This window comes from Balaenoptera physalus (assembly GCF_965194825.1).
Source record: "Balaenoptera physalus genome assembly, chromosome: 5".
NCBI classification, from domain to species: Eukaryota; Metazoa; Chordata; class Mammalia; order Artiodactyla; family Balaenopteridae; genus Balaenoptera; species Balaenoptera physalus.
In genome coordinates this window covers 79,769,804-79,786,370 of record NC_138884.1, presented here as the reverse complement: position 1 = coordinate 79,786,370, position 16,567 = coordinate 79,769,804, and the positions used below count along the sequence as shown (strand labels likewise).

Sequence of the window (16,567 nt, the reverse complement as noted above, 5' to 3'; positions counted from 1 at the left end):
TAGAATTATCAGTCTTAAATGTTTGAGTCTGGTGTTTATTTGTTTGTAGGGGGTAACATCAAGCTACTTTGATCTTCTGCCTCTCCTGATTTGGGCTTTAGCAAATGCTTTTCTTACGAGAAAATTATCCATTTTATTCAAATTTTCAAATTTGTTTGCATAGATTTGAGCAAAGTAGTCTTATAATTCTTTACACCCCTCCTGTTTCCAATGAGCTTTCCCTGATGATGTCTTAGTTATCCATCCTGATTCATTTGTTTGACTGGAGTCTTCTGTAGAATAATTTCCTCAAACAGGTCCCTGGGTGATATATTCTTCTCTGGAATTCTTCTCTGGAAAGAAGTGGTATTTTGGCGGGGAATGGGACTCTTGAGTCTCTGAGTTGCTGTCCTTTTGCCTTTACTCTAGATGTTCTGAATTGTTATTCTATAATCCTTTCTTTTCAGAAGTCTGATAGCTTTTCCTGTGAAAATACCTTGTACTTTGTGTCTGGAAGATTGTAAAATTATTCTTTTACCCTTGGAGTTCAGTAGTGATATCAGGGTTACATAATATAATGAGCCCTTCAATATGCAAAACAGTTTATTAAATTCAGGGAAATTTGTATTTTCTTTTTGTGTATTATGGCTCCTCTTCTTCTGTCAAGAATGCCCACTATTCATATGTTAGCTCTCCTAGATGAGTCTTTCAAAGCCCTTATGCTTTCCAAATCTCTATAATTTTGTTCAAACTGTCTTCCAATCCACTAATCTGGCCTCATCAGTGGCCATCTTCTTTTCAATTTATCTAACACTCTTTTTTAATTAAAAACTATGGGTTTTAGTACAAGGAAGTAAGGAAGTTTTTGTGCTCTCATCAGATACCCTTATATGTTCCCAAATTTTGAATAAGGATGGGAAATGAAAAGTTCAAACTATCATCTGCTTCTTCCACCAGTTCTTCTCACGAGGAGCCATCTATTCTGGACCTTATGCTTGTTTTCCTTCTGTAGGATGACTGGATTTTCTTATAAATATCGTTGTGTTTCTCTTGATTATCCCTTGGGATTTGGACCCAGCTGCCAGAGCACCGTAAATGGAAACAGTGTTCTAGCTAGATGAAAAGCATGGTGGGCTCCAGGCAAGCTGTCATTCCCCTACTGATGCACCAGGAGGCAGTCTCTCTCTCTCTCTTCCTCTCTCTCCCCACTTTTTAAACTCTCCTACATCTTATTAAAGGACTGTGAAAACAGCAGTTCCTCCAAATAGTCACACAAGTGGCAGCAGACTTCATTTAATAGTCCCCCCAAATCCCTGCATCCAGCTTTCTTCCTTAATCTCACTGTTCTAACCGCATCCAAGTACCCCATGCCAGTAGTCCCCCAGTTCTCTCCTATCCCTGAGGGGAAAAACATCCCATGACATCATTGTCTACTAGATCCAGACAGAGCTGAGACCTCACATTCCCCAGATCCCACTTCATGCTGGGCTTAGAAGTTCATGGTTGTATCAGAAGTGGAAGGAAGAGCATCAGGGTTGAGTTTAAGCTGTCGTGTTGCCACTAGCCATTTCCCCTCCGAGAGGAGGTTCTTATTCTAGAACACTTAAATGGCTCCAGGGGAAGCCATGATTCTCTGAAATTACCATCACATTGTATTTATTTACCTATCTATACATATGTATTATATGTATGTTTTTCTGTAGAGTTTTTTCAGAAGTTTTTTAAGAATATTTTTTAAAGCAGTTTTATGTTCACAGCAAAATTGAGGGGACGGTACAGAGATTTCCCATATACTCCCCACCGCCACACATGCATAGCCTCCCCTGTTATCAACATCCTCCACCAAAGTGGTGCATTTGTTACAACTGATGAAATGACGTGGACACATCATTATCACCCAGAGTCAATAATTTACTTTCAGGTTCACTCTTAGTGTTGTCCATTCTATGGGTTTAGACAAATGCATACTGACATTTGTCTCCCACTATAGTAACATACGGAGTATTTTTATTGCTCTCTAAAGATCTGTGTTCTGTACATTCATCCCTCCCCACCCCCAACCCCTGGCAACCACTCATCTTACCGTCTCCATAGTTTTGCCTTTTCCAGAATGTCACATAGTTGGAATCATGCAGTATGTGGCCTTCTCAGATTGACTTCTTTCACTTTATAATATGCATGTAAGTTTCTTCCATGTGTTTTCGTGGCTTGATAGCTCATTTCCTTTTAGCACTGAGCAATATACCATTACCTATGTGTATGACAGTATCAAAGGACCAAAAGACATCTTGGTTGCTCCCAAGTTTTGGCAATTATGAATAAAGCTACTGTAAACATCTGTGTACAGGTTTTTGTGTAGACACAAGTTTTCAATTACTTTGGCTAGAAACCAAGGAGTATGATTGCTAGGTCATATGATTAGAGCGTGTTTAGTTTTGTAAGAAACTGCCAAACTCTCTTCCAAAGTGGCTGTTCCATTTTGCATTTCCACCAGCAATGAATGAGAGTTCTTGCTGCTCCACATCCTCTCCAGCATTTGGTGATGTCAGTGTTCCAGATTTTGACGATTCTAATAGGTGTACAGTAGCATAACATTATTGTTTTAATTTGTGTTTCACTAACAGCATGTCATGTGGAGCATCTTTTCATATGCTTATTTGCCATCTGTATATCTCCTTTGGTGAGATGTCTGTTAAGGTCTTTGGCCCATTTTTATTCAGGATTTTTGTTTTCTTACTGTCAAGGTTTAAGATCTCCTTGTATATTTTGGATAACAGTCCTTTATCAGATGTGTCTTTTGTATATATTTTCACCCAATCTGTGGCTTGTCTTCTCATTCTCTTGAGTTCAGAAGGTTTTATCAGATTCTCAAAGAGATGTTAAGAATCACAATCTTACAGAGCCATACCCAAATTTGGTGGAAATCCCCAACATGCCAATTAGTTCCATGTAGATTGCTCTAAGTCCAGTGGGTATCAAGGGTCTCACTGCCTCTCAGACACTGAAGATTATATCTAAAAGTAAATATCTTCCATTTCTATGCTCTACTTGGGTCATTGTAAAATAGGTTACTGAATATGAAAGATTACCCTTTGAAGAAAGGGCAAGTTCTTGAACTAGAAGAAGATGGTTTTAAGAGAAATAAAATAAAACAAATTGAAACATATTATAGTAAATAATAACCTGTATAGAGTGGCAAAAGTAACAAATACAAGACAGTTGTGAGTGCAGTGAGTTCAGGGGTAAGAATTCAAAAAAGAGCTTTTTGAAGAGAAGCTAGAAGTGTTTAAAGCAATAAAGTGAAGATAATTTTATTTCCCCTCAAAATAAAAAGGAAGAAGACCTTAAATTTTCTTACATTCTTTCGGTGATATGTTGATGGTGATTCTTTGGCACTTGGCATTCAATTTCTAAATTTTAAATATATTATTCTTTATCTCTTGAGAAAATGTTTCTGGTTTAATCAAAAGTTAGTAGGAAAAATATCTACTACATTATATGGTTACTTTTGAAACATAAGTCCTAGTAATTCTAATGGAAAAGGATTTGATGCTTTTTTATTTGAGGTCAATAAAAATAGGAAATAACCTTAGAAAGATCTTTTTTTGTCTCTAGCAGATAGAAAGATACAAATATAAAGCCTTCTATATGTTTTAAATGATTTTTAGATTTTTTAATATATTAATACATTTTTTATGCAAGCTACTCTGATATATGACCATAATCCAAGCAGACCCATGGCAATTGGGAGCAGAAATGGAAGGGGGAATAGATTTCAAGATAGATCCTTCTAGCACAATCTACAATCCTCTACACATTCGCCTTAAATTACTTAAACCTCACTACCATAAGTATTAAGATATAAAAATATGATCAAAAATTCACATATTTCCTAAAATGTTCACCTATATATTAGCTACAATCAAAGGCTATAAAGAGAAGCTTACCTAATTTTCTTTGAAAAATGTATACTCTTTTTTGAATGTCTTGATCATTTAATGGGTCCGTACTAATTTGATCTTTTATTATACCCCATCCCTTTATCCTTTCTGTTCCCCTTTTAACAAATATGTGCTCAATTATTATACTTGTTGTTGTTAAATAACACATAGTCAAAATCTATGCCCAGGCACCTAGAATTCGGGCATCCCTCAATCTAACCGAAGAGTGCCCATTAGTGGACACAATGAGAATAAATATGCAGCAGTGATATCAGATATCACTGAATGATCACAGAGGTTATGTTCAGTACAGCCAAGTATATCCATCTTCTCAAGGCAGCCACAACCAGCCTGTCAGAAACAGCACTCAACATGAAACCTCTTGTGTTATCCCAATTTAAAGCAAAATCATCTTATCATCAATTGCTGGGAAATTTCTCTCCAAATCCCCAACTGTCTTCAAAATGAATTTCTAGGCCAACTGAATCCTGTTTAACTCTGCTGTTTCTTGGTTTCAGATGGCTACACCACTGATGACATCGAGTTTTACTGGAATGGAGGAGAAGGAGCAGTAACAGGAGTGAATAAAATTGAGCTTCCTCAGTTTTCAATTGTTGACTATAAGATGGTGTCCAAGAAGGTGGAGTTCACAACAGGTGAGGATGTTTCCCGATGATAAGAAAGGAGATGGCTCCCACCAAATGACCATCTGATATTATTTTCTTTTATTTTTTTTTTTCACGCAGGGGCATATCCACGACTGTCACTAAGTTTTCGTCTAAAGAGAAACATTGGTTACTTCATTTTGCAAACCTACATGCCTTCCACACTGATTACAATTCTGTCCTGGGTGTCGTTTTGGATCAACTATGATGCCTCTGCAGCCAGAGTCGCACTAGGTAATGCATCCCCAGCACTACAGAGAGCTGGTGGGATTTAACGTCAAACAACAACCAATGAATGATAAGAATTACAGGCAAGGGTGTCTCTCACAGAGAGCCAGAGAATGAGATTACCATAAGACTGCTGGATAATAAAACATCTATGTGTAAGCACTTACAGGGTGAATGTTTTACAACATAATATCTTTTTATCATTTTACCAAAATAAAAAACAAATCTTGGAGTACACTCAACGCTATATAAGTGCTTCTTAGAGAATATTTTAAAATTCTCATTACACTAATATTTTACTAACTTTGTGATTTCTTCTTTGGTTCCTTCTCTTTACAGTGGAGAACATTATTGCATTACTCTCAAATGGATTTGGAGAAAGCTAAACCTTGTAACCATTAACAAGCCATGTCAATATTATCTTTCAAATATTAACTATAGTTAAATTGTATCACTCTGTCTCCCTTAAATAGAGCTCCTTCTACTTGAATAAGGCACAGACAATTCATCAGCTATATTAATGATCTGTGATCAGGACAGAATAAAAAATGGTTTCCTTCCCGGGGAAACAGAATTCAGAACTAATCTTGCCATGGTTGAGTAATTGCTGTAAGCTAAAAGGTTATATTTGAGATTTTAAAGGATTCCTTGGAAAGTTAGAATATGTAAGGTCTGTCTGATGTATCTGGGTATGTGTGGGTCTGCCTCGTATTTACCCTAGAGCCATTTCAGTTATCACTTTCTGGGGCTTACTTACAGACACACACACACACACGCAAAAGAACATCATTTATTACTAAGCTAACATATACAGCTCTTCTCTTCTGAGACTACGGAACTGGATTAGATGATCAGCATATACCCTTTCACCCCTAGACTAATTGTCAACTCTATAGCCCATCTCTATTGGTTGAGTATATAAGGCTCACAAAGTCAAGTGCTGGCAGCCCCTTATCAACCTTTGAACATTACAAGACTAAGGAAAGAAGACAAATAATTTATCATATCATACACATGTATCTGCACATATTATTTGAATATGAACATGAATATGTGTATACGCTATGGTTAAAGAAAAAACATCAGACAGTGTCTACAGCAGAGAATATGAACTATCAAGGTCATGAATTGTGGCTCTCTTTACACATCTATCCTCAAAGCTAATAATATTTTGATTAGAGGTGTCAGCATATAGAGATGCTGAATAAACCTGTTCTTTGAAATGTAAAACCTAAGGTATTTAAAAACTTATCTAAGTGAAAAGACGTTTATTTACTAGCCCTTCTTGCTTAAAAAATTTAAGCCAAGGAGTAGAAGCAGAAGTGGAATTAGTAGATTTTAATGAATTATTGCTTCTGTACAGAACATTAGGTAGAATTATATTAGGGGAAATTTAAAACTTTATTCAAAGAAATAAATAGGATGATTCATGATGGCATTTAATATCAGTCCAGACATTTAAATTTATCACTGATCTGAACTATTTTAACCTTTTGTATGGTAGTTCTGACTTCCTACTTTATCTGTTCTCCTGAAGTTTAGTAGTCAAATCAGGGAATCTGAATAGAATAATCTGGCTGGCAAATGAGTGCTAAACTATTTTCTTCCCTTTTCATTTTCTAACTTCCATTCCCTTTGCCAGTTCTCCTTTGTCTTTAATATCCATTTCACATTTCCTATCTTAATTTTTAAGGACCTCTGTCAAGTTTCACGTTTTACTTTTTCATCTCTCTGGTTTTATTTTAAATGCCTTTGCTTCATACCTCCTTGCTTTTTGCCCCTAGCTGGGTGATCTACAGCAAAATAACTAATCTCAGAGTTTCTGTTTACTCAGATATAAAATGGGAATTATATACCTGCCTTATCACACTCAGCAGGCTGTTATGACAGCCATATAATTCATAGCTGTAAGTGTTTAAAACTGTAAAAACACTATACAAATGTGTAATATTAGTATTACAGCAGAGTTTAGTATTAGATATAAGTATCACTTCCTATTTTTCCCAATTATCATTTCATCACCATAATCAACACAAAATATTATACAGACAGACAAACATTATATTGTTAAGAATGCCATATTTAACAAAGTAGACAAAGCAGAATCTTCCTTTTTAAAAGACTACACTCTTAAATTTCTTTAACAAGTTGAATTTTTAGGAAGTCTTTTCCTGACTCCGGGGAACTAATTCATTCTAGTCTCTGGAATCAAGGAACTAGAGGTAATATTTGAAAAAAAAAAAAAAAAAAAAAAGCAATACGATTATGTTATATTTTAAAATACGTATATCAAATACTTGATGCAAATCATGAACTTTCTTATTTGTTTCTTCTTTTCATGTTGACTCACTATGAATGATGCATTATAATTTTAAAAGACCGTACTGACCCTGTGACCTGGGTGTATTACAGTTGCATGCGATGAAATAGGTCTCCTCAAACTGGTCACCAACTTTCAGTTCGGTAGTGAGTGCTGTGGTGATTAGTATTACAAGGACAGATTTAGGAGGGACATGACAGACACGCTGAGAGAAGGAAGGAAAGAAGGAGGTGGCATGTAGCAGAATGAGGGACATTTGACAGTAAGCAGTGGGCATATCAATGAGATTTGAATATTTCCATCTACTTTTCTTTTTCCTTTGTGCATTATTTTTTTAAAAAAAACAGTTTTCAACCCAACACTCACAGAGCATCCCATTTTATGATTTACTTATGGACTACGTAGGGAGCCTGCAGCTTTGTCTTTCAAATTGTCTGCCCTTTTTGCCCCGTGGTTTATTGCATTACTGCCATCATCCTGGAGCACCAACAAGAGATCGGCATCTGTCCTCTCAATCTTAAAAAGGGAACTTAACAAGTGCGCTCAGCTAAGCTGTGTCTTTCTGTTTCATAGGAATCACCACGGTGCTGACAATGACAACCATCAGCACTCACCTCAGGGAGACCCTGCCAAAGATCCCTTATGTCAAAGCAATTGATATTTACCTGATGGGTTGCTTTGTGTTTGTGTTCCTGGCTTTGCTGGAATATGCCTTTGTAAATTACATCTTCTTTGGAAAAGGCCCTCAGAAAAAAGGAGCTGGCAAACAAGACCAGAGCGCTAATGAGAAGAACAAACTGGAGATGAATAAAGTCCAGGTAATATATTAAATATTCTTAACAATCTTCTTCTGAAATTCAGCAGCAGCATGGTGCCCAGAGCTCTCATAACAGAAAAAAATTATGAAATATTCGTTTATCTTTAATAAGGCTCCGACCACCCTTCATTTCACATATTTGAAAATTGACAATTGAAGATGTTAGGTTGAAGTTTACATAGATTAATAACGTACCTGGGCCTGCAACTCAACCCTAAGTCCATTATTCTTTACTTTAAACTATGTAGTTGTGAAACTATACACAAAAGAATAATTCCAGATCTACTTAATAAATAAATGAGAGAACTAAAGTGAACAAACTCTTACTCCTAAGTGGCAATGACGCACTATAGCACGGTGGTTACAACCACAGAATGGAATCAGACTGCTTGGATTTAATTCCCAGGTCTGCCACTTACTGGCTTTAGAACTTAAGACAAATCAACCTATATAACTCCTTATCTAACCTCTGTTCTCAGTGTCATCAACCATAAAATGGAGATTACTATAGTATACCTATCTCTCAGTTATCATAAGGACTAAATGAGCTTTGTTACTTCTTTTAAAGTCTATTATTTGGAACAATACCTAGTACATAGTAAGAACTCAATAAGTATTAGCTATTATTATATACAACACATTGTCAGTATTTTTCCTTTGCTTTTCACTGGTAGATCTTATGACCTGTGTTCTCACTGTGCATTAAAATAACGCTTTGTTTATTCTTTTTAAAAATCCCTATAGTCTCTACTTCTGTGGCATTTTTCACTGTAATCATTTGACAATTATGTGCCTTGAAATACTGGATCCACGACAAATTGTTTTCAAGATGGCACACAGGGTGATGACTCAAATATTCATTCACGGTTCTGAGCATTGGGGGTACTGCTCTGAATGAGATGAAGTTCCTTGCTCTCATGGAGTTTAGATGCTAACGTGGGAAGACAGGCAGTAAACAAACAAGCAAGTGTCGAGAGCATAATTTCAGGTAATAGGAAGTGCTACAAAGAAAGTAAAACAGAGTAATGGGCAAGAGAATGTTTGGGGTCAGGTTCAAGGGAACAGGGAACTTTGACCAGGTGATCAGGAAGACCTCTTTGAGGAATTACCATTTGATGTGACACCTAAGTGATGGAAGCCGCAACTATGCCATGTCCATTCTAGGCAAAGAATTGTGTGACGTGTTAAAGGACTGAGAGAAGACCAATGCAGCAAGAACATAGGAAGTGAGGGAGAAAGAGAATAATTTGAGTTGTGGCTGGAGAATCAGGCAGAAGTCAAATAATGAATCTTCAAGGTGTTTGTTCATGCTCTTTTGTAGGATATCAAAATCTGACAAACACTGTCAGGTAATTAGAAAATTACAAACGAGGAAAACATGCAGATTCAGCCAAATGGGCAAAATTCAAAGCAACACACTCAAATAAATTTATGCTCTTGTATAAAACACTATGGTCAATGCTATGGGAAAAGGAGTAGGCATGATACTTGCCCTTGAGAATCTTCTGATCCGGCTGGAAAGAAAATTATGAATGGATTATAAAATAAGACAGGACAGCATTTATCTTGAAGAAAGGTTGAAGCTTCCTATTATCTGATTGTAGCCATACCAGCTTTAAAAGTACTTTAGCAATAAAAATAAATTTTTTAAAGGAAGGGCTTCCCTGATGGCGCGGTAGTTAAGAATCCACCTGCCAACGCAGGGGACATGGGTTCGAGCCCTGGTCCGGGAAGATCCCACAGGCCGCGGAGCAACTGAGCCTGTGTGCCACAACTACTGAAGCCCACATGCCTACAGCCCATGAGCTACAACTACTGAGCTCACAAGCCACAACTACTGAAGCCTGCACGCCTAGAGCCTATGCTCCACAACAAGAGAAGCCACGGCAGTGATAAGCCCGTGCACTGCATCGAAGAGTAGCCCCAGCTCACTGCAACTAGAGAAAACCCGCGCGCAGCAACGAAGACCCAACGCAGCCAAAAATAAATAAATAAAGATACTTTAGCAAAAAAAGTATTTTAAAAAAGTACTTTAGCAGTAGTTTTCAAGAGCACCTCTTTTCTACTCCCATTCACATCTCAAGTGCTTCTAAACCTACTAGCTGGTCCTCTGTAGAGTTTGGAATGTGCACGGATATATCATGATGAAAGCCCTACATAGATAGATAAAGTGGTGTAGGTTCACTGGTAGGAAAATTTAGAAAATATGTACTGGATAGACACTCAAAGATAGGTAGAATTTGGAGAGGTAAAATGAAGAAAACAGGGCTTTTCAATTGGCTAGAAAAGCAAGGTTGTCCAGAGTCAGTAACTAAATGGAAAGGTCAGGCAAACTGAAATCGAATTATTCAGATAAAATAAAGAGATTATAAAACAAACTTTAACCAAACTCTGGGCATTTGCCTTGATTTCACCCTAGGATATCAGAGAACTGTTCTAAGGTGCTAAGGGACAAATAAAGGCTGGAGGAAAGCCTCCTATCCCATATCATATCTAGATGCATAATATATACTGCTCTGAAGAGGCCTTAGTGACTAGCTAATAGCTAAGTAGGATGTTCCCATATAGCTGATCTTTATTTTATAAGCAGGTGGTTTGAACAACTCTGGGCTTAAACAAAGTAATGTTTCATTGGATCTCAAATCAGGAAACTTTTATTCCAGGTGAATTGACTTTATTTTATTTGAATTCCAAGAGAAAGCATAGAAAAATCCCTCAACTGTCAGAAGATGAAACACATAAAGAAAATAAAGATGTATTTTTATCCATGGAAAGCTAGACTAGGAATGCCAGAGATGCTTTTCACAGAAACATAAATAGACAACTTTATGCCAAAATTCAAAAACAGATCACGTGAAGACATGGTAGAGTAGTTTATATCAAACTAACCCTCCTGGAGATTAAAAATTATAAACCCTGAGCAAAAGTTTTAAAAATCTGCTTGAAGACATGGAAGAGAAACTGAAAACAAGCAAAAACTAGAAGAGAATCAACTCTCCAATGAAGGGAACTACACTGTGTGAAATCAGTGTTTATACAGCTTTTCCCCTGAGGCCAGGGGCCAGTCTAGGGGCACGTGGGACAGTGAAACATCTGCCAAAAAACTGCAGTTTTATTGATCTGATAAATCAGAGCATGGAGTTTGATACTTCCAGAGTTCCTGGAAATTTTAGGAAGAAGTGAAGCCACAGGAGAAATTCAAAATCCCATGAATCGTTGGTTGATCCCTGAACTACACATGTACAGGTAAAATGCCAAGAAATCCAGAAGGAAAAACAACAACAACAACAGCTGAAAAGCTGAAAAAAAAAGAAAAAAAAAGGAATGGACAGAGATTTCAGCTGTTACCCGCCATATGGAAGTCAAGGTTCGGAGTTTGAATCCAGCATTTAGGACTGGTTGGTAAATACATTAGGCTTTTCACTAAAACCCTTAGGAGTAAAGACTAAGTCACAAGAATAAGAGATTCCCCTTGAGTTAAGGGAAAAACTAAAATAGACTCACTCTAACAACTCATAAAACCAAGTCTACACATTCTAGGGGATCCAGTAGTAATTTAACTGCCTTTGAGAACAAAACCCAGCAATCATCAGGGAAGATAACAAAATCCAGTCTTTACAGTGCATCATCAACATGTCTAGCATAATAATAAAAAATTCCTGTACATGAGAGGAAATAGGAAAAAATGCCCATAGTCAAGAGAAAGAAATTTAGCCAAAAAAACAGACCTGCAAAAATCTTAGATGTTGGGTTAAAAGATAAGGGCTATAAGTAATAATAATAACTATAATTAATATCTTTAGAAGGTCATAGGAATTAGCCAAAATATCCTAAAATAGTGAATGGTTAAACAAACTATTGTACATTCACACTGTGGGGTACTAGCCCAATAAAAAGTAATGAACCATTGATACAGGCAACAACTTGGATGGATTTCAAGGGCATTAAGCCAAGTGAAAAAAGCCAATCTTAAAGATTATATACTGTATGATTACATTTATATAATACTCCTGGAATAACAAAATTATAGAGATGAAGAACAGATTAGTGGTTGCCAGGACTTAGTGACAGTGGTGGGGAGAGGGAGATGGGTGTGACTGATCATAAAGGGGTAGCTTGAGGGAAATCTTTGCAGTGGTAGAATAATTTTGTGTCTTGATTGCAGTGGTGGTTATGGGCCTCTAACATGTAGTAAAATTACATAGAACTATACACACTATACCAATATCAGTTTCCTGGTTTTGATATTGTACAACAGTTAAGTAAGATATAATCAATGGGAGAAACTGGGTGAAGGGTACCTGGGCTCTCTCTGTGCTATCTTTGCAACTTTCTAGGAATCTACAATAATTTCAAAATTAAAAGCTTAAAATAAAGTCCATAGAAAAAGATTAACATAATATATGAAGAGATGGGAAGTATCAGACTAGGATTTGAGACTATAAACAAGAGCCAGTGGAAATCATAGAATTGAAAATTTTATTAGATGGATTAGAATCAGATTTTATACCACAGAAGAAAAAATTAGTATGATTGAAGGTAATATTGGCCTTCTCTCAATTTTTCCATTGTCCCAGTTCTTACCATAATTGCTACTACCTCAGGAATGCCTTAACTGACATGTCTGCTGCTGGTTTATATTTTGTACCCTTGTGATTTGTTCTCATGACATCCTGTGCTTTTCCACCTTAGGACTTACCACAATATAGAGTATATGTGTAATTATTTTATTTGTGTAATTATTTTTGTAACCTCTATCTCTCTGCTAATCTCCAAGCTTCCCAAAGATAGGCACTAGGGTCCTTGTCTATTATGTTTATTGTTCTTTCCTTGGTGGTTAGAACTGAGAAAATACCAAATAGGAATTTTTTGAATGAATGACTGCTAGAGAGGCCTTTTTCATTCAAGATGAGTTCTTAGATACCACACAAGGTATTGAGTGTTACATCACAATGTTTTATAAAATTCTTATGTATTCATAATAAGTAAGAAAAGGAGACTGTCTATAGTCCATTTTAGCTTCTTCTCCAAACTTACTTACTGTTTCTATCACTTTGATTTTTGACATTTTTTCAAGCATACTTTCTATCAACCTCTGCTATTCTTTCTGAATCACAGTGATATAGCATCAGATAAATACAGTCTCCAAAAAAATGTCATGGATAAGATTTTATAACTTCTTCATATTTAGATGGAATACTAATAGACCAGTACTATCTCAAGGAAATTATAATCATGCCTGTAGCTGCTTAGCTTTTCCAGTTCCTGGCTTCCTTATCCTATTCTAAAACCAGGGGCTCAGGCAGACAATGTGTCAATAACAAAGCAAGTGTATCACTTCATCTGTTCATTGCATCATCTCCAGCAGTGAAGTTAGTGATGTAACCTAAGTGGTATTTAAAAATGTTACCCCCTGGTTAAATTTAAGAAATAGAAAATATTATACTTTTTCTTTACTATAATGGTTAGATGATCCTCCCCTTTCCTTTTAGATGCTTATAAACAGTTGAATTCAAATGACATATATGTTCTGGTTGGTCCCAGATAATTTTTATTTGAGGGATCCCTAATATCGGCCTTGGTACCCTAGTGCATAGAGTGGCATTGATCATTTATCACACATTACTCTGATAGCCTTGGCTGGGCAGTATTGTCAAGGGTATCTATACTGAAGCTGCAGAAGTGCTTGCTTTGTCTTGATTTATATTTCCACCACTGCACTGAAGCATCTTTTTATATGAGTACAGGTGCTCAATCCAGACATTAGGAGAGTTTCAACCTCCAACGTGATAAAGACAATAGATTCATAAAACCCTCAGGTATCATTTGAAGCTAGAGATGGTATTTAGAGTTTTGAAAGATAGATTACTCAGTACAACTAAGCTGTAAGTAAGCTACTTCAGGGCCACTTTTGTACTAACCTGGAGCAAATATAGTTGTATCTGCTGGCCACAATGCCTGCCCATTTGCAAATAGATCCACCTAAGATGGAATGGTTGCATGGGTGGTCTGTGACCAGAGACTGACTCAAAATTATTCTAAGTCATGGGGGACACTGGTAAAATCTGCTGAAGAGTCATACAAGATGGGCAGTTGGAACCCCAAAAGTCAAGAAAGAGAATTTTTCCCTTCAGAACCAGATGTTGATACTGTAATCTGACTTCTTTTCCTCCCATTCCTATTCTCTATGGTGAATCATCTATACCTTCAGACAACTTTCTAAATGTAAATAAACTCTGTATTGTGATTAATTCCAGGATACAAAATGCATGTGAAAATAGTCTTCATAAATGTAAACAGCTCTCTCAAGTCTAGCTTGGACCAGCTTGATACACATATTAGCCTTTGAGCCTGGGCTCCACCCCACATCACTGTCTTGCCATCAGCCTTTAATGCAACTTTAACCATTCTGACTTAGTATTTTGGATTCTGGAGAAATCCAGGCAGGGCCTCTGATTTCTAATGACGGCCTGTGTTAACAGTTCATGAACTTCTTTAGCCCTCAAACCCCTGCCCAAATCTGGCTTGGTCCATGTTTTGTTCTCTAGTTGTGGCTTAATTTAGGTAATCTTCAGGGCCTTCAGCAACCTAAGAGTCTAATTTTCCTTTCCAGGAATCTCAAAATCTCTCTCTCTCTCTCTCATCTTCCTTCTGGCATCTAGTCTCCAATTTCTTCTATACTCAAACAGATAGGATTCTTTTGTGAATGAGAGAGAAATCTAACTTACTGGCTTAATAAAATCTAACTAGCTTAAAAGAAAAGAGGGGTGGGGGAGTTTTTTGGCCCAGATGTTCAAACAATGTCATCAGAGAGCATACCTTGTCATCTATTTTTTTTTAACATCTTTATTGGAATATAATTGTTTTACAATGCTGTGTTAGTTTCTGCTGTATAACAAAGTGAATCAGCTATACATATACATATATCCCCATATATCCTCCCTCTTGCGTGTCCCTCTCACCCTCCCTATCCCACCCCTCTAGGTGGTCACAAAGCACCAAGCTGATCTCCCTGTGCTATGCGGCTGCTTCCCACTAGCTATTTTACATTTGGTAGTCTATATATGTCAATGCCACTCTCTCACTTCATCCCAGCTTACCCTTCCCCCTCCCCGTGTCCTCAAGTCCATTCTCTACGTCTGCATTTTTATTCCTGTCCTGCCCCTAGGTTCTTCAGAACAAATTTTTTTTTTGATTCCATATATATGTGTTAGCATACGGTATTTGTTTTTCTCTTTCTGACTTACTTCACTCTGTATGACAGTCACTAGCCTCCACCTCACTACAAATAACTCAGTTTCATTTTTTTTTATGGCTGAGTAATATTCCATTGTATATATGTACCACATCTTCTTTATCCATTCATCTGTCAATGGACACTTAGGTTGCTTCCATGTCCTGGCTATTGTAAATAGAGCTGCAATGAACATTGTGGTACATGACTCTTTTTGAATTATGGTTTTCTCAGGGTATATGCCCAGTAGTGGGATTGCTGGGTCGTATGGTAGTTCTACTTTTAGTTTTTTAAGGAACCTCCGTGCTGTTCTCCATAGTGGCTGTATCAATTTACATTCCCACCAACAGTGCAAGAGGGTTCCCTTTTCTCCACACCCTCTCCAGCATTTATTGTTTGTAGACTTTTTGATGATGGCCATTCTGACTGGTGTGAGGTGATACCTCATTGTAGTTTTGATTTGCATTTCTCTAATGGTTAGGGATGTTGAGCTTCCTTTCATGTGTTTGTTGGCAATCTGTATATCTTCTTTGGAGAAATGTCTATTTACGTCTTCTGCACATTTTTCAATTGGGTTGTTTTTTTTTTGATATTGAGCTTCATGAGCTGCTTGTAAATTTTGGAGGTTAATCCTTTGTCAGTTGCTTCGTTTGCAAATATTTTCTCCCATTCTGAGGGTTGCCTTTTCATCTTGTTTATGGTTTCCTTTGCTGTGCAAAAGCTTTGAAGTTTCACTAGGCCCCATTTGTTTATTTTTGTTTTTATTTCCATTTCTCTAGGAGGTGGGTCAAAAAAGATCTTGCTGTGATTTATGTTAGAGTGTTCTGCCTATGTTTTCCTCTAAGAGTTTTACAGTGTCTGGCCTTACATTTAGGTCTCTAATCCATTTTGAGTTTATTTTTGTGTATGGTGTTAAGGAGTGTTCTAATTTCATTCTTTTACATGTAGTTGTCCAGTTTTCCCAGCACCACTTATTGAAGAGGCTGTCTTTTCTCCATTGTATATTCTTGCCTCCTTTATCAAAGATAAGGTGGCCATATGTGCATGGGTCATTGAGAGCTAATGACTGACAGTGACATCACAGATGCGGTTGGTTACAGGAGCGGGATGGGCAGACGGAGGTTGTGGCTGTGTGGCTCTCTGTGCTCTGCAGGTGAAGGCAGCTGAGCACACTGGACAGCTTCATTCATTCGACTGTAGGCTTCTGGAGGGCAGCCCGTTCCATGGCCAGCACCACTTCACTTGGCTTCCGGCTCTGTACTTCAGAAGCACTCAGTAAATGGGGATCTAACTGAATTGGTTAACAGTAAGGAAATCACTTTCTGTTTGCGAAGTAGATTGAGCCCAGAGGTATTTCTTAACAGGGTTTTAAAACTGCCACTG

The 16,567-nt window shown here is 37.2% G+C and overlaps 1 protein-coding gene across 1 annotated transcript in view; it reads left to right on the top strand.

Moving 5' to 3' along the window:
• Positions 1 to 16,567, top strand: part of GABRB1 (gamma-aminobutyric acid type A receptor subunit beta1) — a 423,421-nt gene that overhangs the window by 383,430 nt on the left and 23,424 nt on the right. Inside the window, exons 6-8 of the mRNA XM_082462487.1 lie at positions 4,439 to 4,576; positions 4,667 to 4,819; positions 7,707 to 7,951. Of these exons, the coding sequence (XP_082318613.1) occupies positions 4,439 to 4,576; positions 4,667 to 4,819; positions 7,707 to 7,951 (536 nt within the window). The remainder of the gene's footprint in view (positions 1 to 4,438; positions 4,577 to 4,666; positions 4,820 to 7,706; positions 7,952 to 16,567) is intronic.